The 25784-nt window shown below is 42.0% G+C and overlaps 1 protein-coding gene across 2 annotated transcripts in view; it reads left to right on the plus strand.

The window, feature by feature from the left end:
* The window catches only part of LOC310997906 (echinoderm microtubule-associated protein-like 6), a gene marked incomplete at both ends in the record, with an annotated part of 93896 nt that overhangs the window by 39675 nt on the left and 28437 nt on the right, over positions 1–25784 (plus strand). For both annotated transcript variants that reach the window (XM_083987741.1, XM_083987742.1), the window contains 14 exons: positions 1337–1474; positions 2892–3033; positions 4279–4393; positions 5309–5521; positions 7595–7762; positions 8523–8629; positions 10290–10408; positions 11617–11803; positions 11930–12035; positions 12142–12235; positions 15389–15489; positions 17456–17658; positions 21756–21867; positions 24838–24965. In XM_083987741.1, the coding sequence (XP_083843867.1) occupies positions 1337–1474; positions 2892–3033; positions 4279–4393; positions 5309–5521; positions 7595–7762; positions 8523–8629; positions 10290–10408; positions 11617–11803; positions 11930–12035; positions 12142–12235; positions 15389–15489; positions 17456–17658; positions 21756–21867; positions 24838–24965 (1933 nt within the window). The remainder of the gene's footprint in view (positions 1–1336; positions 1475–2891; positions 3034–4278; positions 4394–5308; positions 5522–7594; positions 7763–8522; positions 8630–10289; positions 10409–11616; positions 11804–11929; positions 12036–12141; positions 12236–15388; positions 15490–17455; positions 17659–21755; positions 21868–24837; positions 24966–25784) is intronic.

Genomic DNA, 25784 nt, shown 5'->3' on the forward strand with positions numbered 1-25784 from the left:
TGACGGGTGGGAAAGAGACGTCATGTAAAGAGACGGAGTTTGGTGGAGTTGGTGTCGTTGTAACCAGTGGTGTCGTCTATGTCAGTGGTTCTCAAACTTCTTTACACCAAGGAACCCGAAATTGACACAAGTTAAACCACGGACCCCCATTGGACAAAATTTTGAAGCAAAAATGAGAAATACACAAATATTTGTTCTAAGACTGAAGAACATTACTTTTTTAGTCGATGTACGTTCAAATTAGGGCCAATGGCGTGAATTTTTGCAAATATTGTAGAGAAATTTCTGGAAAAAAATGTTACAATTTTTTCCAAAAAATTTTAGAATATTTTTTTTAAAAATTAAAAAAAAAAATTAAACATTTTCTAGAAAACAGTTGTAAAATTTCTGTAAATAACAATTCTAGAAAAAAAGTGGTGAAATTTCTCAAAAAAAAGTTTAAAAAAAATACTAGAAGAAACGTGTAAAATTTCTCAAAAAGTAAAAAAAAAAAAAAAAAAATCTAGAAAAAGTGGTAATAATTCAAAAAAATAAAGTAAAAAAATAATAATTAAAAAAGAAAAAACTTCTAGAAAAAAGTGGTAAAATTTCGAGAAAAAGTTGGGGACCCCCTTGAACCCTCTCAAGGACCCCTTGGGGTCCCCGGACCCCACTTTGACAACCATTGGTCTATGTGATACTCAGGTATACTCAGTATACCCACTGAACATCCAATAATATTTCAGTATACCCACTACAAATTTGGTCTACTAGCAGAAGTGAAATCAGCCCCGACTGTAAGCACTTTGACATCCAGGTTAAAAACATTTCTGTATCCATCAGCTCTTTTAAAGAACTTAAAATCTTTAAATCTCTCCACTGTAAGACCTCTTAATCATTTTAATTCAAATCAATATATCATGCTGCAAGCTCATATTTTATGCTCTATTTTAATCTAGTTCTTATTTTATGATATACAGTATACTGTATTTCCTGTACTTTTCTTTTTTTTTCTTGCTTTTAATTGTATGCTTAATGTTTCCAATTTTTAATATTTGGGTTTTATGTTCATTTTTAAAAAAAAAATTGATGTTTTTATGTTGTTGTTTTTTCCGTTTCCTATTCTTCCGGTTAAATGTTTTGTTTTTATGTAAAGCACATGGAGTTGCCCCTTGGTATGAAATGCACTATATAAATAAAGCTGCCTTGCCCACAACAAAACTGTTTAACTATCTAGTCTATGATACAGATATGAACAGTATACCCACTACAACAGATTACACTACACCACTGGTTGTAACCATGGAGACGAAGATGCTGATGTGTGTGTATGTGTGTGTGTGTGTGTGCGCGTCAGGCTGTGGAGTCTGGTGGACCACGCCCTCATCGCTCGCTGCAACATGGAGGAGGCGGTGCGGAGCGTGGCGTTCAGCGTGGACGGGTCCCAGCTGGCTCTGGGCATGAAGGACGGCTCCTTCACCGTGCTGAGAGTCAGGTAGCACACACACACACACACACACACACACACACACACACACACACACACACACACACACACACACACACACACACACACACACACACACACACACACACACACACACACACATTTCATTTCATTTTCGATTTATTTCATTCATGGTATGTACATTCTCACATAGTTGCACATACATATACATAATGTACACAATTTCACCATGAATGAAAAGGAGCAGGATGAAGAAAACTCATAATACCTGCCCCTCTCTGTTGTTACAAATTTCATTGGCTTACTTCAACACCAATATTATATTCTGTTTCAAAATATTAAAGATGATGAAACATAGTAATGACAAAAAAAAAAAAAAATGACGGTAGACACCACTTCTTTTTCTTTTCTCCTTTTTTTTGTAGATACTTATCTTTTCTTTTTTAAACATTTTCTTAAACTGAGACATACTTGTACAACTTTTCTGTTCCTTGCTTTGTGAATGCCGTAGTTTTACACCTGCAACAGAAATACACATTTGTTTTAAGCTTAGCCTTGCAAATGTGTGTTTAAAATCAAGCTTCAGTCTGTTATTCTCCTCTTCCTCCAATTTAAACAAGCTTTGTAAATGTTCTGGTAATGATCTGTTCTTTGCTTTAAACATTATTTTTAGGGTCTGTAATTCTATTATATCGGCCATTTTCAACAAACCTGCAGAAATAAAAAATCTATTTGAGGGATCTCTATTACCTGCCTTGTGGATAACTCTTACTGCTCTTTTTTGTAGCAGAAACACAGACACACACACACACACACACACTAGGGGTGGGCAAAAATATTGATACGGCAATATATCGCGATACTTTATATCAAGATTTGAATATCGATTTTTTTTTTTTTTTTTTTTTTTGATGCCTTTATTGATATTATAGTTGAGAGAGACAGAGAGAGGGGGGTTGAGGACTGTAGCCTCTACATGGGGCGATATTTTTTCAAATAATAAATCATGTTTCAGACGTAAATCCAGTACAACTTCCGCACCTCTGCTCCGCGAGGTGTCACTGTACTGCGACCTCAGACAGTGTGTTGTACACGCAAATATGTTGTTGTAACTTGCACTTGTATAAAATGGCATGGATCATTTGAATAACATTGTTTTTGACTCAGTTTGTCCCTTAAATTATCACTATCATCTGATGTACATACAACTCGGATTTTAAGATACATAATGCCTTTTACATAATCCAGTGAACTATGTAGAATATCGCAATATATCGCAAAATCTGGATATCGCAATATCGTATCGTATCGTGATGCGTATCGTATCATGAGGTCCTTGGCAATGCCCACCCCTAACACACACACACACAGACACACATACAGACACATACACACACACCTGGATGTGTTTTGGTGTGACGGGACGTTTGTGTCTCCGTCTCAGAGACATGACGGAGGTCGTCCACATCAAGGACAGGAAGGAGGTGATCCACGAGATGAAGTTCTCTCCAGACGGAGCGTACCTCGCCGTCGGCTCCAACGACGGCCTGGTGGACGTCTACGCCGTCGCCCAGAGATACAAGAAGGTAGAGACAGTGGAGACGGTCCGACAGTGTGTGTATGTCAGGGCATTGATGAATAATGCACTTTAGGCCCCATCCATACAAAAACATTATTTTACTGTTAAATATTCCCGTCCACATAAGTTTGGGTATTAAAATATCTCTGTCCACACATGAATGCGCATATATACGCATAAATGCTGTCGTAGAACATGTCATAACCCCGGCGAGGTCTGCAGAAGCACTATGTGACAAACATAGACTGTCTCTGGTAAATATCCGTTTATCTTGTCCACATGTCAAAATAAATTTTGACATTTTAAAAAATATTCACTGTGGCCAGAGTTTTTAAAGCCCCTGTACAGACTTTTCATTTAGTGTTGATTTTGGCGGCCCCTGTGGACGAAAGCGGTGGTGTTTTGCCGGAATGAAGACTGCATTTCCCACTGTCATGAAGACGTTTGTCTGGCCAGCGTGTGGAGATTTGTTCTGGAAATGTCGGAAAGAAGACGGGACTTGGTTTGAAAATTATTTTTTTTTAGCAGCTATCTGCAGCTTGCGTAGTGAAGTATCTATTCGTATCGTTTCGTCAGTGGTCCGACCCGACCATGCCTTCCAGAGATATAGAATTAGACTAGTTAGAAATACCGTATCTTCACACTGACGGGCTCATTTGCTGTTGTAGGTAACAGAGACACATCAGCAGAAACCAGAGACTTTTGCGTATCCAGTACAGGGGCTTTAAAAATCTCTGTTTTAAGCCGTTTACAACACGTTTATAAAAAAAAAATACAATGTTTCATGTGGATAGGCCCTTAGTATTCGTTGAATGCTTCCCAAAAGTCGATGAATATTTCACCCCCCACCCCACAGTGTTCATGGAGAGGGAAACTATCGGTAGAGACCAAAAAAATAAAATGTACCAGGCTGTAAATATGTTTTTTAAGCTGTAAAGTCGGCTATTTTAACATGGGGCTCAATGGAGAGTTGCTGCAGCTTTTTGAATGCGGAAATGGTCTTTACTTGTAGAACCCACAACTCCCCCATTTCTTGATTTAGTATTTTTGATTTGAGCCTAAAGTAAAAAATATGACAGATTAAGAAACAAAAACACAAAATGTTTTCATTTTTTGATCTTTGACACACAGACTCGAATAGTCGACTATTCGGTGAAAGCCCTAGTGTGTGTCTGTGTGTTGTTGTGACGGTTGTGTGTCTGTGTGTTGTTGTGACGGTTGTGTGTGTGTGTGTGTCTCCCCCTGTGGACAGGTGGGGGAGTGCGGCAAGGCGTCCAGCTTCATCACTCACCTGGACTGGTCTCAGGACAGTAAGATCCTGCAGAGCAACGACGGCGCCGGCGAGCGGCTCTTCTACCGGATGCCCAGTGAGTCTGGCGCCTAACGACGACGTGTTGTTATAGCGACACGCCTAACGACGACGTGTTGCTATAGCGACACCGAGGCAAAGTCCAGTGGGTTTAAACAGAATCGGCTCAAATTAAAATCTGCTTCTCCTCGTGTTTCTCTGCTGCTGATCAACACTGATAGAAACCTGCAGACAAGCTGTTTGTTACCATGACGACGTCATAACCTCCTCCTCTTCCTCTTTCTCCTCCTCCTCTTCCTCTTTCTCTTCCTCCTCTTCCTCTTATTCTCCTCCTCTTCCTCCTTCTCTTCCTCTTTCTCTTTCTCTTCCTCCTCCTTCTCCTCCTCCTCATCCACCTCATCCTCCACCTCCTCTTTCTCTTCCTCCTCTTCCTCTCCCTTTTCCTTCTCCTCCTTTCTTTCCCTCCTCCTCCTCCTCCTCCTCTTCCTCTTCCTCCTTCTCTTCCTCCTCTTTCTCCTCCTCTCCCTCTTCCTCCTCCTTCTTCCTCTTCCCCCTCCTCCTCCTCTTCCTCTTTCTCTTCCCCATCCTCATCCTTTTCCTCCTCCTCTTCATTCTCCTCCTCCTCCTCTTGCTCTTCCTCTTCTGCCTCCTTCTTCCTCCTCTTCATGCTCGTCTTCCTCCTCCTCCTCTTTCTCTTCCTCCTCTTCCTCTTCCCCTCCTCCTCTTCCTCTCCCTTTTCCTTCTCCTCCTTCTTCCTTTCCCTCCTCCTCCTTCCTCTTTCGCTTCCCCATCCTCATCCTTTTCCTCCTCCTCTACCTCCTCTTCCTGGTCCTCCCTCTCTTCATTCTCCTCCTCCTCTTTCTCTTCCTCCTCTTGCTCTTCCTCTTCTCCCTCCTTCTTCCTCCCCCTCCTCCTCCTCCTCCTCCTCCTCCTCTTCCTCCCCCTCCTCCTCCTCTTCTTCTCCCTCCTCCAGTGGGGAAGCCGGTCGTCAGTAAGGAGGAGGTCAAAGGTCAACGCTGGGCGACCTGGAGCGGCGTTCTGGGGTCAGAGGTCAGCGGCATCTGGCAGAAATACTCCGACCTGACCGAGGTCAACGCCGTGGACGCCAACCACGCCGCCGCCGTGCTCGTCACCGGGGACGACCTCGGCCTGGTGAAGCTCTACCGCTTCCCCTGTCAGAGGAAAGGTCTCTGACTCCTCCTCCTCCTCCTCCTCCGTCTCTCTCTCTTCATCATCTCTGTCTTGTTGTTTAAATGTTTAAATCTTTGAAGGGATACGGCAACATTTTTTTTTTTTCGTGTCTTGCCTCACTCCTGAGTCCATGACCAGCAGATAGACACCATCCTTTTGACTGTGCGTGCAGTAACAAGGGAGATAGAGCCGTATCGCCCGTAATTAGCTTAGCTCAAACACTGGAAGTGTATGGGTAGTGTTAGCCTGCCTCCACCTAAAGTCGCTAATTAGCTTAGCTCAAACACTGGAAGTGTATGGGTAGTGTTAGCCTGCATCCACCTAAAGTCATCAGAGAAACTCTCCAGCAACTCTAAACGGAAACCGACGGGCCGATCTTCGTCTCAGAGCTGACAAAACTCTCCGGTAAGGCATCTTGAGCGGTCAAATGCCGGTAACGGGACGAGATCGGTCAAAACGGAGGGTTCAAGAAAAGGCGGTTTATTTTGGTTCAAGCTAGCTACATCGAGGGTAGGTTAGCTTCCTATTTCAAAGTAAAAGCACAAATTCTACCGTCATGGTTTTCTGTATGTAAAGGGCAACGGGTGTTTTATTTTGTGAAAGTAACCGGACGTGCGTTGGTCAGACCAACTTTCACAAAATGACCAACTTGGTCACAACGGCTAGCTTGAGTAGCGCCGAATTCGTCCCAACAAAATTGTAAAGAGCTGGTATTTAGACAAATTAACGACACACTGCTGATCTAAACGGCTACTTTCTCACCTAAACATGTTTGAAATGTGGATAAAGTGATATATTTACAGAGTTTAGAGCTAAAATGAAATCAGCTTCTGAATGCTGATTTCAGCTTGGGTAGGAGGCAGGCTAACACTACCTATACACTTCCAGTGTTTGAGCTAAGCTAATTAGCGACTTTAGGTGGAGGCAGGCTAACACTACCTATACACTTCCAGCGTTTGAGCTAAGCTAATTACGGGCGATACGGCTCTATCTCCCTTGTTACTGCACGCACAGTCGAAAGGATGGTGTCTATCTGCTGGTCATGGACTAGGGAGTGAGGCAAGACACGAAAAAAAAAAAAATGTTGGCGTATCCCTTTAACTCTTTCGCGACCACACTAATTCCTCAGCACATCCGCTCAGGACCACATGTTTTTGGCTATTTGTTTACCTTTTATCTCACGTCGAACTGAACTCTGTACATCACCTAGAAACAAACGGTCTTCACGTGGTTGAAGAGTGACTTTACAACGTGCTCCTCGAAAAATGTTTTCCGCCGTTTCGTTCGTGAGTACGAAGTTGAAGAAGAGAGCTGGGTTTGCTGGCTCCCGCTCTAGTTTCAGAGAAAAACACACTTTTGTGTCAAGTGGCAATCTGCTCATTTTACCGGTACTCTGCAGTGTGGCGTCTCCCAAATCATTTCTACGGCTAAATAAATATATTTGTAGGCAAATCTGGGGGGTGTGGCAGCTTGGAGAGCAGCGGTGCAGCGGTGTGGGTCTCTGGCTGCAGCGCAGCAGCTCCGTGACACTGCTGTGTGACTGGCCGGCGGTGGGTGCTCTGGGGCGGGGGCGGCCGGTCACAGCACCCGCTCCGCTGCACGGTGAAAACAGCAGCGATAACGGGGCTTTCAGATCCGAGTCTCCAAACCAGAAACGTTTGTAACAGCACCGGAAAAAGTCGCCAGATTTGTCGTCGGTCGCTTTTGTCAAAAGAGGGTTTGGAAAGTCGCCAGATTCAGCGAGAAAGTCGCAACACTGCAGCTGACAGCCGCACAGCGCTGCACGCTGTCCCCAGAGCAGCATTCAAGGAGAACGATTACTCAAATAAAACCAAGATCACACAGTTTATAAAAAACATTATGTTTTGATTTTAGTTTAAAACAGTTTTACATATCAGAGGAACCATATTCACACACAGGATACCTCAGAGTGTCTATTATCGTAATCTGTAAAAAAACGGTTTTGACGAGTTTACTCGTCAATGGTCGTGAACGTTCGGCAGGCTGTGACGAGTTTACTCGTCAATGGTCGCGAAAGAGTTAAACACGGCTCCTGTTTTTCTCCCAGGAGCCAAATTCAAGAAGTACATCGGTCACTCGGCCCATGTGACCAACGTCCACTGGTCACATGACCTGCAGTGGGTGCTGACCACGGGCGGAGCCGACCACGCCCTCTTCCAGTGGAGGTTTCTGCCGGAGTCGGTGATGAACGGAGGAGTGGACGTCAACATACAAGGTAGAAAACAAACAAACAAACAAACACTCCATGTTGTCTTCGTCTTCTTCTTCTGTCTTTTATTTTGAAGGGCTGACCCAGGAGTAGATCTAAATACCATTTCAGCGTTAGTTTTCCATCGCCTCTCTCTCTCAGCTTCTCTCTGGAGCTCTAGTAACAACAGGTCGGTGTCAGCCAATCAGAAGAGAGGAGGAGGCTCTGAGCATCTCTTCTGATTGGCTGACTGTTTTCTAAAGTGATCCAATAAAAAACAGAGCAGATTTCAGAATAAAACACTCAGAGAAATCAAATTCTGCAAAGTTGTTGGATGGTGGGTCCAGGTGGTGGTGAGGGGGTGGGGCTTTGTTGTGACATCACGAAGTGACAGGAAGTCCTAATGGCTTTAATACAAACATCTACCTTTATTCTGAAGGAGCTTTAACACAAACATCTACTTTTATTCTGAAGGAGCTTTAACTCAAACATCTACCTTTATTTTGAAGGAGCTTTAACACAAACATCTACTTTTATTCTGAAGGAGATTTAATACAAACATCTACTTTTATTCTGAAGGAGCTTTAATACAAACATCTACTTTTATTCTGAAGGAGCTTAAACACAAACATCTACTTTTATTGTGAAGGAGCTTTAACTCAAACATCTACCTTTATTTTGAAGGAGCTTAAACACAAACATCTACTTTTATTGTGAAGGAGCTTTAACTCAAACATCTACCTTTATTGTGAAGGAGCTCTAACAGGAAGTCTCTGTGTCTCTTCAGACAGTCATGGAGACTCCAACAGCGAGGAGTCGGACAGCGACGTGTCCGACGTCCCGGAGCTCGACTCCGACATCGAGCAGGAAACTCAGATCCACTACGACAGACAGGTACGACCTACGACCACCTGGGCCGTCGTCATGGCAACCAGCTGCTGCTCAGTGTGTGTGTTTTTTCCCCCTCAGAGACGTGTATGGATGTGTGTGTGTGTTTTTACTACATCAGCTGCAGCAGCACAGCAGGAGGTGGTGTGTGTGTGTGTGTGTGTGTGTGTGTGTGTGTGTGTGTGTGTGTGTGTGTGTGTGTGTGTGTGTGTGTGTGTGTGTGTGTGTGTGTGTGTGTGTAAGTTGGGTGATGGGGGTTGCCATGGTGATGATTGAACACGCCTTATCTCCAGCGCCAGCCGCTGCCTGGCTCGTGTCCCTCCGACTGCTGTCAGCCAGCCGCCGCCAGAGACAGAACAATGTGCTGCTTGGAGATAGAGCAGTGTGTGTGTGTGTGTGTGTGTGTGTGTGTGTGTGTGTGTGTGTGTGTGTGTGTGTGCGCAAACTTTAAATGGAACATGATTATTGTTTACTATTATTATTAAATTCCCTCTCTCCCTCCATCCTTCCTTTTTTCACTACAGCTTTTTTGTCTGTGGAAAAACATTGTCACCAGTACATACGATTCTTTTATTTTTGCACTTTCATGTATTTGTGTGTGTGTGCTTCTTCTTTTTCTTCTCTGTTTCCTCCCTTCGTCTTTTTGTCCTTGCACTTGTCCCTTTTTTCCCTCATCACTCCAACCATATTTTGTTTTTCCTTCCCTCTGTTTTTTGTTTGTGGCCACACTGACAACAGTACACATGATTCTGTAGAGCTGATGTATTCAATTCAATTCAATTCAAACCTTTATTTAAAGGTACATTGTGTAAGAATTCCTCCCATCTAGCGTTGTGGTTGTATATCACAAGCAACTCAGTTGTATTTTTCATGCTGCATTCACCTGAAATTGGGCAGACAGCAGACGGACGACAGCCGCTGCACGTAACGTCATAAACAAGCCTCTATGTAAACAAGTGGTCCGTCAGCACGAGGCAAAACAATACACGTGACAATATGTTGTCATGGCGATGTGGTATTGTTTTACCGGCTTTCTCTGGACTTCTGTGATTACTGATTAATGAAAAACAGACTTTTGAATGAAATAATCGATTTTCCTGAAGAGATAACAGGAGAAGTTACACAATGTCCCTTTAAGCCTCGACAAACCTTGAGGTTTCCCTCATTTGCAATGAAATCGAGGTACAACAACATAAAAATACAAATCAAACAATTTGAGTTGAGACAAAGTTAAAACATTTGGAGACAATAGCTGCTCGGTGCTCCATGGAGCAGATGCACACAGGAGTGAGGTGGTTTGAGAGCAATGTCTCAAAATGTCCTGGAGGAATGAGAGTGTGTCAATCATGAGTCTGTGTGATTGAAGATGGTTCCATGTGGTTGGTGCACAAAAACTAAAAGCAGATTTCCCTAGTTCAGTTCAGTGAACTCGAGAGACTGTATGTAATAATCATCCTTATCTTTAATCAAGTGTGTGCGTAGATTTTCAGTTTGAGAGCATGATTTCATTCCTTTTCCGTGACACAGCTCCTTCTCTCATGCTCAGATTTTGTGCTCGCACTGAGGTTTCTGCTGCTTTCTTTCAAAATGTGTGCATGAACTCAAAAATCACACGCATATGCTCAACATTTCCTCTTCTTCTTGCACACAAAACTTGTGCGTGCAGGTGTACAAGGAGGACCTGCCTCAGCTACGACAACAGAGCAGAGAGAAGAAGCAGCAGGTCGGATCTCTGAAGAGACAGAGAGGACCGGACCAGGGCCTCCGCCTGCAGTTTGTCCACGGGTAACAAGTCACAGTGTGTGTGTGTGTGTGTGTGTGTGTGTGTGTGTGTGTGTGTGTGTGTGTGTGTGTGTGTGTGTGTGTGTGTGTTCTTGTACTTACTACGTTGTGAGGACCGAAGAGTTTTTAACCAACAGAGTGAGGACATTTTTGGGAAGTGAGGACATTTTGGCCGGTCCTCACTTTTTCCAAGGGCTGTTTGAGGGTTAAAACTTTAGGTTATAATTGACCCTTTGTTGGCCTTCTGATTGGTCTGCTGATCCACCAATCAGAGTGCTTCTCCCCATGTCACGCGTTGCGCAGTGTTCTAAGGTTGGACAACCCCATGAAACCAGATAGGTAGACAGCAATTTTTTTGGCAAAAACTACTTTTAAATTTTTCAATATGGTTAAATTGTGCCTGGGGTCCCTGCAATAGCGACTCACGATATCTGGAACGTATTCCCGGAGTCATTTTTATCCCATTCCCTAAACCCAAGACATCAATAAACATACTTAGCCGATGTACTGTATATAACATATTACTTTAACCTTCAAAGTTATCTAGAAAACGTAATGTTGTCATGGCTAATGTCTTTTTCGAGGAGAAACGAGAGATCGGCGGAGATTAGCTTGTAGCTAACGTTAGCTAGCACCATTAGCTACTAGCTAGTGAGTGACCAAAACAATGATTTTTCCCCAGTTTTCGGAAAAGTCGTGTAATGCCCGTTCAGTCGCTCTTCAGCCACGCCTGTCTTCTATCACAACACCATTTTTCTGATAGATACGTTAATTAAAAATGTCCTTACAAGCAATTTAAATCTGCCTAATTTTCAATGGCTTCCAATGGGAGTTAACCCTTCCTTGACCATTGTTTGTCCAACCTAGCAACAGTAACCGTGGAGGGCGGGACTTGACAAAGGGTCAATTAGGTTTAAATTAGGTTAAGAGTAATGGTTAAGGTCAGGGTTAGGGGCTAGGGAATACATTATGTTAATGAGTGTCCTCACAAAGATAGCATTACAAGTACGTGTGTGTGTGTGTGTCACATGATGAGGGCTTCAACTCTTCTCACCTCCTCCTGTATCCCCTAGTTTTGATGAATTGGTTAAGATCCAGTATGTGTGTGTGTGTGTGTGTGTGTGTGTGTGTGTGTGTGTGTGTGTGTGTGTGTGTGTGTGTGTGTGTGTGTGTGTGTGTGTGTGTGTGTGTGTGTGTGTGTGTGTGTGCAGGTACCGTGGTTACGACTGCAGGAACAACCTGTTCTACACTCAGGGGGGGGAGGTGCTGTACCACGTGGCGGCGGTGGGCGTCGTCTACAACCGACCGCTGCACAGTCAGCGCTTCTACCTCGGCCACGACGACGACATCCTGAGCCTCAGCATCCACCCGCTGAAGGACTACGCTGCTACGGGACAGGTACACACACACACACACACACACACACACACACACACACACACACACACACACACACACACCTGGAGCCTCACCTTGTATCAACGGTGTGACATCATCCTGAGTGGGCGGGGCCTCTGTGTGCAGGTGGGGAGGGACCCGTCCGTCCACGTGTGGGACGTCCAGACCATGAAGTGTCTGTCGCTGCTCAGAGGTTTCCACCAGAGGGGAGTGTGCGCGCTGGACTTCTCAGGTGAACGGAGCGTCCCTGAATGCATCGCACACAACAACAGTGAACAATAAAGTTTCTTTGAACCTTTGATATGACATTAATAAAGTTTCCTCTGTTTCGTCTTCAGCTGACGGGAAAAGTTTGGTCTCAGTCGGAGTCGATGACGGACACTCGATTGTCGTGTGGGACTGGAAGAGAGGAGAGAAGCTGGCTACGGCAAGGTACTAACTAGTACTACTACTAGTATTACTACTACTACTACTAGTAGTACTGTGACTGGAAGAGAGGAGAGAAGCTAACTACAGCTAGAGCACTGGAAAAGAGAGTAACGACAGCATTGATCCAATGGGAGCGCCTCCTGGTGGTGGAATATGGGTTTTGCAAAAGCGCCCAAGAACTGACATCTCTGCATTGTTGGTGAATGAGCAAGTGTGGTGTTTTCAATAATTAAAGGACATTTATAGATCACCCACGTTAATAGCATCATTGAGGATCCTTTACAGATAAACATTAACACATAAACGAGTAAAAAAACAAAAAACAGTTGTCTACATTAATGTTTCAATCTACATTTTGTAATAAACAAATTCTAAGTGTAATTTGATATGACCAAGACACCTAAAAACAAAAACACGGCCGTTTTCACCAATTTACAAGCAAGTGGGCAACATACATTGGAGTAAATGAGTTTTCTGGGCGCTTTTGCAATACCCATATCCTGCCACTAGGGGCGCAAAACCCTTAAACCCTTAAACCAACACTAAGGAACTTTTCAACCTTCATAAAATATTTTCATAACTTTTGTGATGATACATCGACTTACAACAAGTTGAATGACACCACTGTCGTGGTCTGAGGGGGTCTGTATCATTATGGTCTGTATCTCTTTCTCTGGCACAAAGCAGCTTTGAGGAGCATGGTAGGACACCGGCTCTCACTTAAGTTTCACTTTCACTTTTGCGAGTCACAACAAGGAGGGAACAGGCAAAACAGCACTTAAGCAATGGATTATGTTTGTGTTTTCACTTTGAAATGATCCACTGGAAACAGAAACTTAGTTTTGATGTCTTCTGTTAATTTTAATGCAGGATATTTACAGGGCTTCACGCTAGTGCTCATGGGAAATGGAGTTTTCCTTCAGGCAAAACACTACCGCTTTGGTCCACAGGCGCCGCCAAACTCAACCAAAACTGAAAGTTCTTTAGTACTGCTTTAAACCCTTACCACGGGAGTCAATGGTGGTGTTGTTACTCTCGTTTCCAGTGCTCTAACTACAGCCAAGTACTAACTAGTACTACAACTAGTACTACTACTAGTACTGTCAAAGTACTGAAACTAGTACTGCAACTAATACTGCAAAAGTGCTGCAACTAGTATTGTGAAAATACTGCAGCCAGTACTGTGAAAACTACTGTACCACCGGTGTATCTGTAGTACTTGTGTTGTACCTCTGCTACTTCAGTCATCGTCTCCACAAAGCTGCTCCTCTGTCATCCACAGTTGCCGTAGTAACCAAGGTTATCAGTCGTCTTATTGACAGCGCGTGTGGGCAGATCGGAGGAGGCGGCGGATCTGTGAATAATGAGAAGTCACAGATTTTATTTTAAAAAGCTCTCGACTCGACACGGTACAACAACTGTTAGGTGGTAGAACCGGCTGTGGTTTTAAGAGGACGGTTTGACCGCGGCTACGGTGGCCCAGAGGGGTCAGAGACCGGTTGTTCTAACGCATAGATATATATACGTAGATGCCGCATTGGGGCTTGTCAGGAATGTCTCACGGCCGCCATCTTGAGGAGGAGTTCTTCCTGACAAGCAGTCAACAGTCAGACCGGTCAGAGGGTTTGACAGCTGTGAATCTGGCAAAATGCCAAACTTTTGTGCCGCGTACGGATGTTCCCATGAAAGAAACGCCAAAACGAAGAGACATGGAATAACTTTTCTCAAGTAATAAGTTGTTTTATATTAGCCTATATAACTGTTATGAACTTGTTGAATTTGATGTAGGTAAATTATCTGACATAAATGAAATGGGATATGTGTTACATTTAGTGCATATACCGCTTGTTAATATATAGTTTGTTATTTTGTTGCCTGTATGTGTAGGCTATAGGCTTATCAGCTGTTTCCCCCGGCTGTGAGTTTGTGGTTGCCATGGTGATGAGGCCAGCGAGTGAGTGTAAACCACTGTAGGCTACCTATAGAATTGTGCTAGGCCATATTAAATCAGTTTCATGGCACTTACATTAACCCTAACTGCTAACGTGAGTTATGTACCTGAATTGTAGTATTTATATTAAAACAAACGGCTTGAAAATCGGTTGAAAATTCAGTGATAGACCTCTGCCTCTGTAGACTACAGGAAGTCAAAGTTAGACACCTCCTGCTCAAGATGGCGGCGGCGGCGACAATCCGTTCCAATGGGCAGCAGCGTCAGAGGCAGAGGCTTCTACGTTTATATATCTATGGTTCTAACGGGCTACGGTGGCCCAGAGGGGTCAGATTGGTTGTTCTAACCAGTGGTGGACAGTAACGGAGTAAATTTACTTGAGTACTGTACTTAAGTACATATCCAGAGGATTTGTACTTTACTTGAGTATTAGATTTCTTTGGTACTTATTACTCAAATATTTTTACTTTTACTCGAGTTAATTTCTAGGAAGGCTGAAAAGTACTCGTTACTTTCAGGTCTGCCCTTTTTTTTTTTTCTAAAATACTATTGGACACAAGCAGTGTTTGTCAAAGAAGGAAATAGGGCTGTCACCCCCGACCAAAGATTTTGTTGGTCGACCAGTAGTCTTCACTTATGGCGATTAGTCGACTATTTTGCCCTTCAAAATAAAAGCCCCATAGCCTTTCACATACAGTTCAGTCATTGATTTTGACTTAATTTTGACAAGACACAGCTCCAAATGTTTTTTTTTTTCCTGCGACCAATCGACCAATGAAATTTTGGTCGGCTAATGATTTTTTGATTGACCAGTGCCACCATTTGGGGGCAACCCTAGGAGGGAACCTACTGTATCACAGTGCAGCTCTCCACTGGGATCTACGTAAAAGCGGAAATACGTCATCGCTCCCCATAAGGATACCACCAAAGCTCTCAGAAACAAGAGTTAAAAGCTCCTTAAATTAATTTAGGAAAAATTATAGTAATTCATTGATGTGAAAAATAAGAAATTTACTCTTACTCTTACTTAAAGTAAATTTAACAGCATGTACTTTTGGATACTTAAGTACCTTTAAAAGCAAGTACTTTTTTACTCTTACTCGAGTAACATGTCAACTGAGCTACTCTTACTCAAGTACCGGGGTGGAGTACTCATCTCATCTCTGTCCATCTCTGGCTCTAACGGCGTCTCGTCTCTCCTGCAGCGGCCACAGGGAGAAGATCTTCGTGGTGAAGTGCAACCCGCTGCTGATGGACAAACTGGTCACCGTGGGAATCAAACACATCAAGTTCTGGCAGCACGCAGGTAAAACGGCAACAACGTGAACAACAACAACAACTTCTCTGTTGTTGCTGTTTGTGTTGCATTCACTTCCCCCACCGTCGTTACAGTTGTTTATATTCTGTTGTGTCCTTCGCTACGACGGAGTATTAGGGCCACATTGAGATTAAAAAAAAAAAACGCACACCTCGAGAATAAAGTCATACATTTACGAGAATAAAGTCGTAAATTTACGAGAATAAAGTCATACATTTCCTACGAGAAAAAAGTCATAACATTACGAGAATAAAGTCGTACATACGAGAAAAAGTCATAACATTACGAGAATAAAGTTGTAAATTTACAAGAAAAAGTCGTAAATTTATGAGAATAAAGTCGTAAATTTACAGGAATAAAGTCGTAAATTTGAGAGAATAAAGTCATACATTTCCTACGAGAAAAAAGTCATAACATTACGAGAATAAAGTTGTAAATTTACGAGAATAAAGTCGTAAATTTATGAGAATAAAGTCGTAAATTTATGAGAATAAAGTCGTAAATTTACGTGAATAAAGTCGTAACATTACGAGAATAAAGTTGTAAATTTACGAGAATAAAGTCGTAAATTTACGAGAATAAAGTCGTACATTTCCTATGAGAAAAAAGTCATAACATTACGAGAATAAAGTCGTACATACGAGAAAAAAGTCATAACATTACGAGAATAAAGTCGTACATACGAGAAAAAAGTCATAACATTATGAGAATAAAGTTGTAAATTTGCGAGAATAAAGTCGTAAATTTACGAGAATAAAGTCGTAAATTTACGAGAATAAAGTCGTACATTTCCTATGAGAAAAAAGTCGTAACATTACGAGAATAAAGTTGTAAATTTACGAGAATAAAGTCGTAAATTTACGAGAATAAAGTCGTACATTTCCTATGAGAAAAAAGTCATAACATTACGAGAATAAAGTTGTACATTTACAACTTTATTCTTGAAGTTTGTTATTTTTTTATTTGTCAATGTGGCCCTAATACTCCGTCGTACTTCACTGACCTTTTTTATTTTTTATTTATTTATTATTTTGCTTCTGCAGCAGACGGCGGTGTCCCAGAGGAGACAATTAAAGTTGAAATGACTCTAATGAGTCCCGTCTGTAACATCTGTGGAATTCAATGACCTTTAGCAAAAAAAAAAAGAAGAAATCAAAGTGAGGGATGAGAGGAGTTGAAAGAAAGTGAAATTTTTTGATTGATGTAGACAAAAAATAAAACAAAATGAAATAATTGGTCCGTGAAGCATCAAACCTGCAGTTCCTCTCCTCACCACTAGAGTGGCTCCTCCTCCTCTTTGACCATATTTGGATTCTCTGGGAGTAAATGTGTATATGTTTTATTCTTGTGGATGCAGTTGTTCATTAACAAATTAATTAAAGGGATAGTTCAACATTTTTGGCAAATTGGCCCATTGCCATAATCTCTATAGTTATAGCAGTAGGTTTGTTACCTTTAATTGTCGGTGCAAGCTATTTTTAGAACGGCGGAGCAGAGCCGTGAGCTGCTCAGAGCTACGCTACGGAGGCTCATTATGGGATTTCTTGGTTTCTCTCATCAAACTCATCAAATGCACAATCCAACAACTCCACAACGCTCTGGTGGACAAGTTGTGAGCTGCACATTCACCACGCTATGAGATAATAACACAACGTTACCAGACAGAGTTGTTTTAGAGGAAAATTCATGCAAAACCACTGATGCGTGTTGCCTTCAGGGACAGTTTTTCAACAAGCAGTCTCTGCATTTACCTCTAAAACAACTCTGTCTGGTCATGTTCTGTTATTATCTCATAGCGTGCACCATTAATGAGTGTTGGAGGCGTTCAAAGACGCCTGGGAAATGTGAGACTTTAGTAGCCGGCTTCTGAACTGAGCTTTTAAATATCCATGTTGTTTGATAAAGCTCCGTCTGATTGGCCGTCTCCGTCTCCATGTCCGTCTCCGTCCTCCAGGTGGCGGTCTGACCTACAGGCGTGGTGCGTTCAGGAGCGTCGGCCGGCCAGAGACCATGATGTCGGTGTGCTACGGCCGCAGCGAGGCGCTGGTGTTCACCGGCGCCGCCACCGGGGACGTTTACATCTGGAAGGAGCCGCTGCTGCTGAAGACGGTGAAGGCTCACGACGGGCCGGTGTTCGCCATGTTCTCCCTGGACAAGGTGAGGAGGAGGAGCCCCGAGCGTTGCCATGGCGTCCGGACGGGGGTGGGGTGGGATGGGTTGGGGGGTCAAAGGTGGCGTGGATGGAATGAATCAGTGAGAGTGTGTGAGTCAGTGTGACCCAGTGGTGTAGTCTAATGTTTTGTAGTGGGTAAACTGCTTTTTAGGTGGTAAACTGTACATACTTGTATCACATAGACCAGTGGTTCTCAAACTTTTTTACATCAAGGACCCTGAGAAAAAGCTCCCGCACACTGTCATCACTTGCAGAGGTTTTATTGAACAACGTTTCGGTCCACACATCAAGGACCCAAAATAGACCACGGACCCCCATTAGACAAAATTTTGAAGCAAACACCAGAAATACACAAACAATCAATGTATGTTTAAATTAGGTGTACATTCTGGAAAGATTATAGAGAAATTTCTGGAAAAAAAGTGGTAAGATTTTTTTTTTAAATTAAAAATAAACAAAAAAGTTTAAGATTTTTTTTTTTTTAAAAAGCGGTAACATTTCTAAAAGAAAAGAAAAGAAAAGAAAAAAGAAGGTAAGACGTTTTTTTAAAAATTGAGAAAAAACTGGTACAATTTCTCAAAAGAATTCTAGAAAAAGTGGTAAGATTTCGCACATTTTTTTTTAGAAAAATGTGGTACAATTTCTCTCTAAAAAAAAAAGTGGCAAACAATAATACAAAAAATGGTAAAATTTCAAATAAAAAAAAGTAAAACAATAGTTTAAAAAGTGATAACATTTCTGAAAAAAAAAAGTTAAAGGAAAAAGTGGTAAAATTTCAAGAAAAAGTTGGGGACCGTCTTGAACCCTGTCAACCCTCCCACTTTGAGAACCACTGACATTTACTTTAGTTAGATAGTTTTGTTGTACTGAGTATACCTGAGTATCACATAGACTCCACCGCTGGTCCGACCTCATTAATCTACTGAGAGCAGCAGCTTTTATTTATTCTGGATGAAATTCAACGGCACATGGAGGTCACCTGGGCCTCAGAGCTGTGTGTGTGTGTGTGTGTGTGTGTGTGTGTGTGTGTGTGTGTGTGTGTGTGTGTGTGTGTGTGTGTGTGTGTGTGTGTTGACTAAGTACAGTGTTGAGATGAAAACAGGTTTTTGATTAAACAGTGTGATCAGTTCTCCAGACGATCGTCCTCCCACTCACGGGCCCTTTACGTTCTGTCAGCTGTGTGTGTGTGTGTGTGTGTGTGTGTGTGTGTGTGTTCCTACTCCACTGTTAGTCATGTTGAACAAGAACATCGGCTAAAAACCTGAATGTAGGAGTGAGCAGACGTGTAGTAGATTTACATTTTTTTCTGCTCTTTCCTCTTCCATCTGCTTCTCTCTCTTTCTCTCTCTCTCTCTCTCTCTCTCTCTCTCTCTCTCTCTCTCTCTCTCTCTCTCTCTCTCTCCATTCACTGTGACTCTGTCTCTCTTCTTTATGTAACAGGATTTTCAGACTCACGAGCCAATGAAAAACCACCAGGAGACTGTGTGGATTTAACAAAAACCTCATCTCTCTGTTCCTCTCTCCATTCTGTCATTTGAATAACTCGATTCCACTTCCTGCATCAGTCGGCGTATAAACACCTGACTTCATATTAATATACTGATATTAAAATATAAATTACACTTTTACCTTGTTAAAATGCAGATTATTACCTTGACATCCCATAATTTCTTCCTCTTCCTGTCTATTTTATTTTAAAAGGGTGATCCATGAGAAGTGTAGTTTTCCATTTCCTTTCTCAGCTCTAGTAACAACAGGTCGGTGTCAGCCAATCAGAAGAGAGGAGCAGCCTCTGAGCCTCTCTTCTGATTGGCTGACTGTTTTCTAAAGTGATCCAATAAAAAACAGAGCAGATTTCGGAATAAAACACTCAGAGAAACCAAATCCTGCAAGTTGTTGTTGGATGGTGGGTCCAGTACAGGTGGTGAGGGGGCGGGGCTTAGTTGTGACATCACAAAGTGACAGGAAGTCCTGACGGCTGGTTTTAAGGCTCAGTTTCTGAATACAGGCTGTGTGCATTTCTCTGTGGACTGAGGCTTTGATACTTTTAATATAGAACCTAGAGCTGCTTTATAATCACACTACACATGGACATCTACCTTTATACTGTATGGAGCTTTAAGACAAACATCTACCTTTATACTGTATGGAGCTTTAATACAAACATCTACCTTTATACAGTATGGAGCTTTAACACAAACATCTACCTTTATACTGTATGGAGCTTTAACACAAACATCTACCTTTATACTGTATGGAGCTTTAATACAAACATCTACCTTTATACTGTATGGAGCTTTAACACAAACATCTACCTTTATACAGTATGGAGCTTTAACACAAACATCTACCTTTATACTGTATGGAGCTTTAACACAAACATCTACCTTTATACTGTATGGAGCTTTAATACAAACATCTACCTTTATACTGTATGGAGCTTTAACACAAACATCTACCTTTATACTGTATGGAGCTTTAATACAAACATCTACCTTTATACTGTATGGAGCTTTAACACAAACATCTACCTTTATACTGTATGGAGCTTTAACACAAACATCTACCTTTATACTGTATGGAGCTTTAACACAAACATCTACCTTTATACTGTATGGAGCTTTAACACAAACATCTACCTTTATACTGTATGGAGCTTTAACACAAACATCTACCTTTATACTGTATGGAGCTTTAAAGGCCCCATGCTGTGCACTTTTCTCTGGGTTTATTTCCCTAACAAGATGTATCATTGGTTTTGAGTACCTGTGATCTGCTTAATATCGTTATTCTGCCCCTTTCTGTTGCCTCTTTCTGGAGCTCTAGCAGGCACAGGTCATTTGGCCAATCAGAAGAGAGAATGAGAACCTCTCCTCTGATTGGCTGACTGTTTTTGAGTGGCATGTGGTCGGGCCAATCACAGGCAAGTAACTGAAACCTAAGCTGCATTCATAAAAATTGAGAAAAAAAAAAACACAACTGGTCACGGTGGGTGGAGTTACCTTGTGCGTGACATCACATAAAGGAGGAAGTGCTATCCGCTCGTCTTAAAGAGAATGTTCCTGCAAATGGGCGGTGTGCGTTTCTCCGTTTATGACCAGTTTGATGCATGGGGCAGTATATACGTGGCCCAGAGACCTCCCCAAGCACGAAAAAATAACCAAAATCAAATTTTTCATGCCATGGGGCCTTTAATACAAACATCTACCTTTATACTGTATGGAGCTTTAACACAAACATCTACCTTTATTTTGAAGGAACTTTAATACAACCATCTACTTTTATTCTGAAGGAGCTTTAATCACCATCGTGGTTCAGGTTGAGCTGATTTTTGAGTCTGGGTAAAAATAGACTTTTTACAACCCGACGTCGACTGTGTTTGAGTCTTCAGAGGAAACTGACTGACATCAAACACATCAGAAGATCTCAGGCTGAGGGGGAGGGAAGGCTGTCAGGAGGGGGGAGGAAGGGGGAGGGGGGGGGGGGAGAGGGGATGGGAGTGAGAGAACATGAAGGAACCTATTTGCTCTCGTTTCATCCAACTTGAAATAAAAATGTCAGAGTCACTTACCCTGGATCAGATTCACTGTTTTCACTGTTTTCCCTCAGTCGCTGTTGTTGTTGTTGTAGTTCCACTGTCATGTCACCATGGAGACGCCAACATCACAGTGTGTAACTTATTTGGCTTTTTATTATCAAAAATCAATTCTGTTTTCCATAAATCCGTATTTGACTGAAGGTGAATCACAGCCGCATACAAATGAAAGCTTTCTGGTTCCTTAGAATGAGTTGTTACAAGTCGTTACAAATACATAAGTGGGCGACGCACCGAACCGAGGCGGCCATGTTGCATCGCCATTTTTTTTTACGTTGAATGTCCTGTTACATCCTGTTACATGCAGCGTCTGTTGTCTGTCTGACATCTGCCCGATTTCACGTGAATGCAACATCAAGAATACGTTCAGATATGCAACCACACCACTAGATGGGGGGAATTCCTACATATTACACCTTTAAACTGTGATAAAATTTTTTGATAACCCTCTTTTTTTTTTTTTTTTTGTTTGTCTTTCCTCCTCAGGGCTTCGTGACGGGCGGGAAGGACGGCGTGGTGGAGCTGTGGGACGACATGTTCGACCGCTGTCTGAAGACCTACGCCATCAAGAGGGCCGCGCTGTCGCCGGGATCCAAAGGTACGGATGACATCATGGGGGGGGGGGTCTCAGAGAGGTCGCAGGTCGACAGGTAACAATCAACAAGTCAGAGAGAAGGAATTCTATAGTTATGCTGCCTTCATGTGCTGTGGTACAGATGGTTTTTTCCACTTGTGAACTGGTATTTACCAGTACGTTGTGTTCATGTGCTTTTGTTGTTGTACAGAGAAAATAAAGATGGTGGACACACAGATTCAGACTTGTTACTTGAGTAAAACCATAGATATATACACTTGCGGCATCTACGTTTATATACTGTATCTATGGGGTAAAACCATCTTGGATTGCCTAGTTCATCTCGTACAGCAAGAAGATGAATTATCAAAACTCAGACGGTAAATATTAATATTCATGGAGATTTAGCACTGGCTACTTGGCTAGCTTTTTAAAAGCGTTTTTTACTGTACATGCACGCATACATAAAGTGAATAGCTGCTAACTGTTTTCTAAAGGCTTGCCTTGCTTACTATTAACGAATCTTGCGTTGCTCGCCACCATGTTGAAAAGGTCAAAGGTTATTCTCATCTCGGCAGCTCGGGCATCAAAACATTCTACGAGTTGCCCAGTGGAAAATACCACATGAGAGGGTGTTCATGTGCACTTTTCACGTCGTCTTTTGGTATTTACCATAATTACCATAGCACATGAAGGCACCATTATTAATCACCTGACTTGGTGGGCGTGGCCATAACAACACGACCTGCCCAAAACCGCACAAGTGGTGTAGCGTTCAGGGTCGAGTTTACTGCGGTGGAAATACGGACGTTGTGTTCACATCCTGGAGATAAAAGACAGAAGTGAGTGAGTGAAACTGAAGCTCAGATCAATACGTCTATTGTTTGTGTTTATCGATCCACTGATGATGGAAACAGTGACTGATGAACTCTGACAGTTGATTTAACAAGACAGAATGAAAGAAAAGTTACACTGCAAAAACTCAAAATCTTTCCAAGAATATTTGTCTTATTTCATTTCTCAGTTTTAGTCAAAACTAATCTCTTTCCACTTAAAATAAGACTCATTACCTAAAAATTAACTTGTTTTTAGATCATTTTCATTTGTTTCAAACTAATTTTCAATTGAAACAAATAGAAAATTCTGCCAGTGAAAGCAAGTTTTTTCTGCTTGTAATAAGGAAGAATAACTTGCTCCACTGTCAGATTTTTCTACTTATTCCAAGTAAAAATCTGCTTGAAAGAAGTAAAAAGTGTCTAAAAACAAGCTACTTTTTAAATGTGAGGAGTCTGATTTTAAGTAGAATGAGATTTGTTTTGACTAGAAATGACATTTTGACTAGAAATAAGACAAATATTCTTGGTAAGATTTTGAGTTTTTGCAGTGTACTTTCCCCAATAACTGATTACTTATATGAAGCTGTAATTTGTAAAGTAGTTTGATTACTTTTTGAGAGAAGTAAAACTAATAATTTATAACTATAACTTTAACTATAACTATTAATAATTTAATATGTAACTAATGTAGAGTAACTGGCCCAACTCCGGTTTTACAGTTTTTCTCCATTGGTTCTGTATGGCTGTCACTCTTCCCCCCAAGTTAGATTCAAATTTCTCATGTTTCTGATGTTAAATATTCAAATTATATTCAAATTTTTAGTGTGTTTTTTGTTTTTTTAGCTCATTATATTTACACCTATACCAGCTTATTATTACATCCCTCGTCCACTAAAGGGCATTTCAACCAAATCTGTTATGTAACATTTGTAACACACTCAAGTTTTACCAAATCAATATAAAACTTAAAGAAGGGAAATAGAAATATTATAAGTAGTGGTGCTTATAATCTGCTTGTATATTTGAAGCTGCAGCTCTATGTCGCACAGCAACAACTAAACTGTTTGTTTTATCAACATGTTTACTACCCAGAATGTTAATTTGCGTCGTTGTGGAAGGAAGACGTTCGAACGTCAGTTTCCACCTTTGAATGTTCTTATTTTGAAAATAATTTGAATTCTGTTCGAATAGCGAAGTTCGATCGGACAGCCCGATTGGTTTGGCTCATTTCTTGAAACAGAAATTACATTTTCAAAACTGCACTTGCAAAAAGCTTCATCTCTCTCCCAAAAACAGTTCACTCGTGTCAAAACAATCTCACACAAATAGTCACTGCCCCCAAAATGCATCGTCCCTTTGGCATCGTGTGAGCACTGCAAGTCAAAATGTTTAGATGTTTTGTCACTATGGCAGAGGAGCATTGAATTTTACAGTAACAGTAGCCTACAAGGTTTGACATCACACATTGCACTCATACTGTCAAGGAAAGGTAGCCATTTTTACACATATAAATGAACTTTCATTCATTAGAGTAAAAAAAAACAATGTGTGCAGCGTTATATACTGTAATATAAACACACACACAAAAAGGAAAATGATATGTAGCCTACAGTGCTGTAAATAAATCTATGGTATTCATGGTTTTATGCTCTTGACTAATTTTGACAGTTGAACAGACTATTGTGCATGTGACAACTTATAGAATGAAATGAGGCTGAAGTGTTTTGGAGAGAGAACAACCATTAGACTGAGAATCAACAATCAGTTTAGATCAGTAAGATCTATTCTCTTAGACATTGTGCTAACTGCAGCTACCTGTACTTGATTATTTACAAAGATGTGCTGAGACATTTGCAACGTGATGAAATGAACGAGAAATTCAATTCTGTTGTGAACATTCACCAAGTGGTTTATTTGGAGGTTTGTCCGTGTGGTTTTGAGAAATGAGCCAAACCAACGGAGAGAAACTAGTGTCCTGTCCAACGCTGCCCCCTGCTGGACACGGCACGACTCACACCTGTTCAAGTCAGCGTCCACTTCATCTGTGTGTGTGTGTGTGTGTGTGTGTGTGTGTGTGTGTGTGTGTGTGTGTGTGTGTGTGTGTGTGTGTGTGTGTGTGTGTGTGTGTGTGTGTGTGTGTGTGTGTGTGTGTGTGCAGGCCTGCTGCTGGAGGACAACCCGTCCATCAGAGCCATCACTCTGGGCCACGGCCACATCCTGGTGGGAACCAAGAACGGAGAAGTTCTGGAGATCGACAAGACCGGACCCATGACGCTGCTGGTGCAGGTGTGTGTGTGTGTGTGTGTCTGTGTGTGTGTGTTAGAAGAACCGCTGGTAACCATAGCAACAACAGTTCTCCTGTCAGGAGGAGCAGCAGCTGAAGTTGTCGTGGTGAGTTCAGGAGCTGCAGGTGAGGTCACTTCACTGTGACTCCTTCACAATAAGAGCCTCACGGACAGGAAGTCTTGAACCTGACACACTGAAGTGACAACAATCAGGATTGTGTGTGTGTTTTCTTGTGTGTGTGCGTGCTTGTGTGTGTTTTCATGTGTGTGTGTGTGTGTGTTTTCATGTGTGTGTGTGTGTGTGTGAGAGAGGCTGAAAATCTCCAGGATTCTTTAAATGTCTGGTCGTCTGCTTCAGCACCTGTTGCCATGGTGAGAAGAGCTGTCTGCTGCAGATCAATAAGCACACACACACACACACACACATGAAAACACACACACACACACACTCAGTTAGGACTCTGAGGAGTGTGTGTGTGATGTTGTTATCTTTCCCGTGTGACGCACTTTAGTGCTTTTAGATGTTGTTGGTGTGTGGTGACGCAAACAAGGACGTGTGTGTGTGTGTGTGTGTGTGTGTGTGTGTGTGTGTGTGTGTGTGTGTGTGTGTGTGTGTGTGTGTGTAGCTGGAGCTTGTCTGAATTCTCTATAACACACGTTATTGATCATATATTGATCATGTGGCGTCACCATCTGTAGAGGTCTTCATGTGTCTTTTCATGTATTGATTATACTGTATGCCCTGAGCTTTGTCTGCAGGTGTTGCAGCCTGACAGACCAAACTCAGGGTAAATAATATAGTTCTATTAATTTGATCGAT

Source organism: Trachurus trachurus, assembly GCF_905171665.1.
Source record: "Trachurus trachurus genome assembly, chromosome: 15".
Taxonomy (NCBI): domain Eukaryota; kingdom Metazoa; phylum Chordata; class Actinopteri; order Carangiformes; family Carangidae; genus Trachurus; species Trachurus trachurus.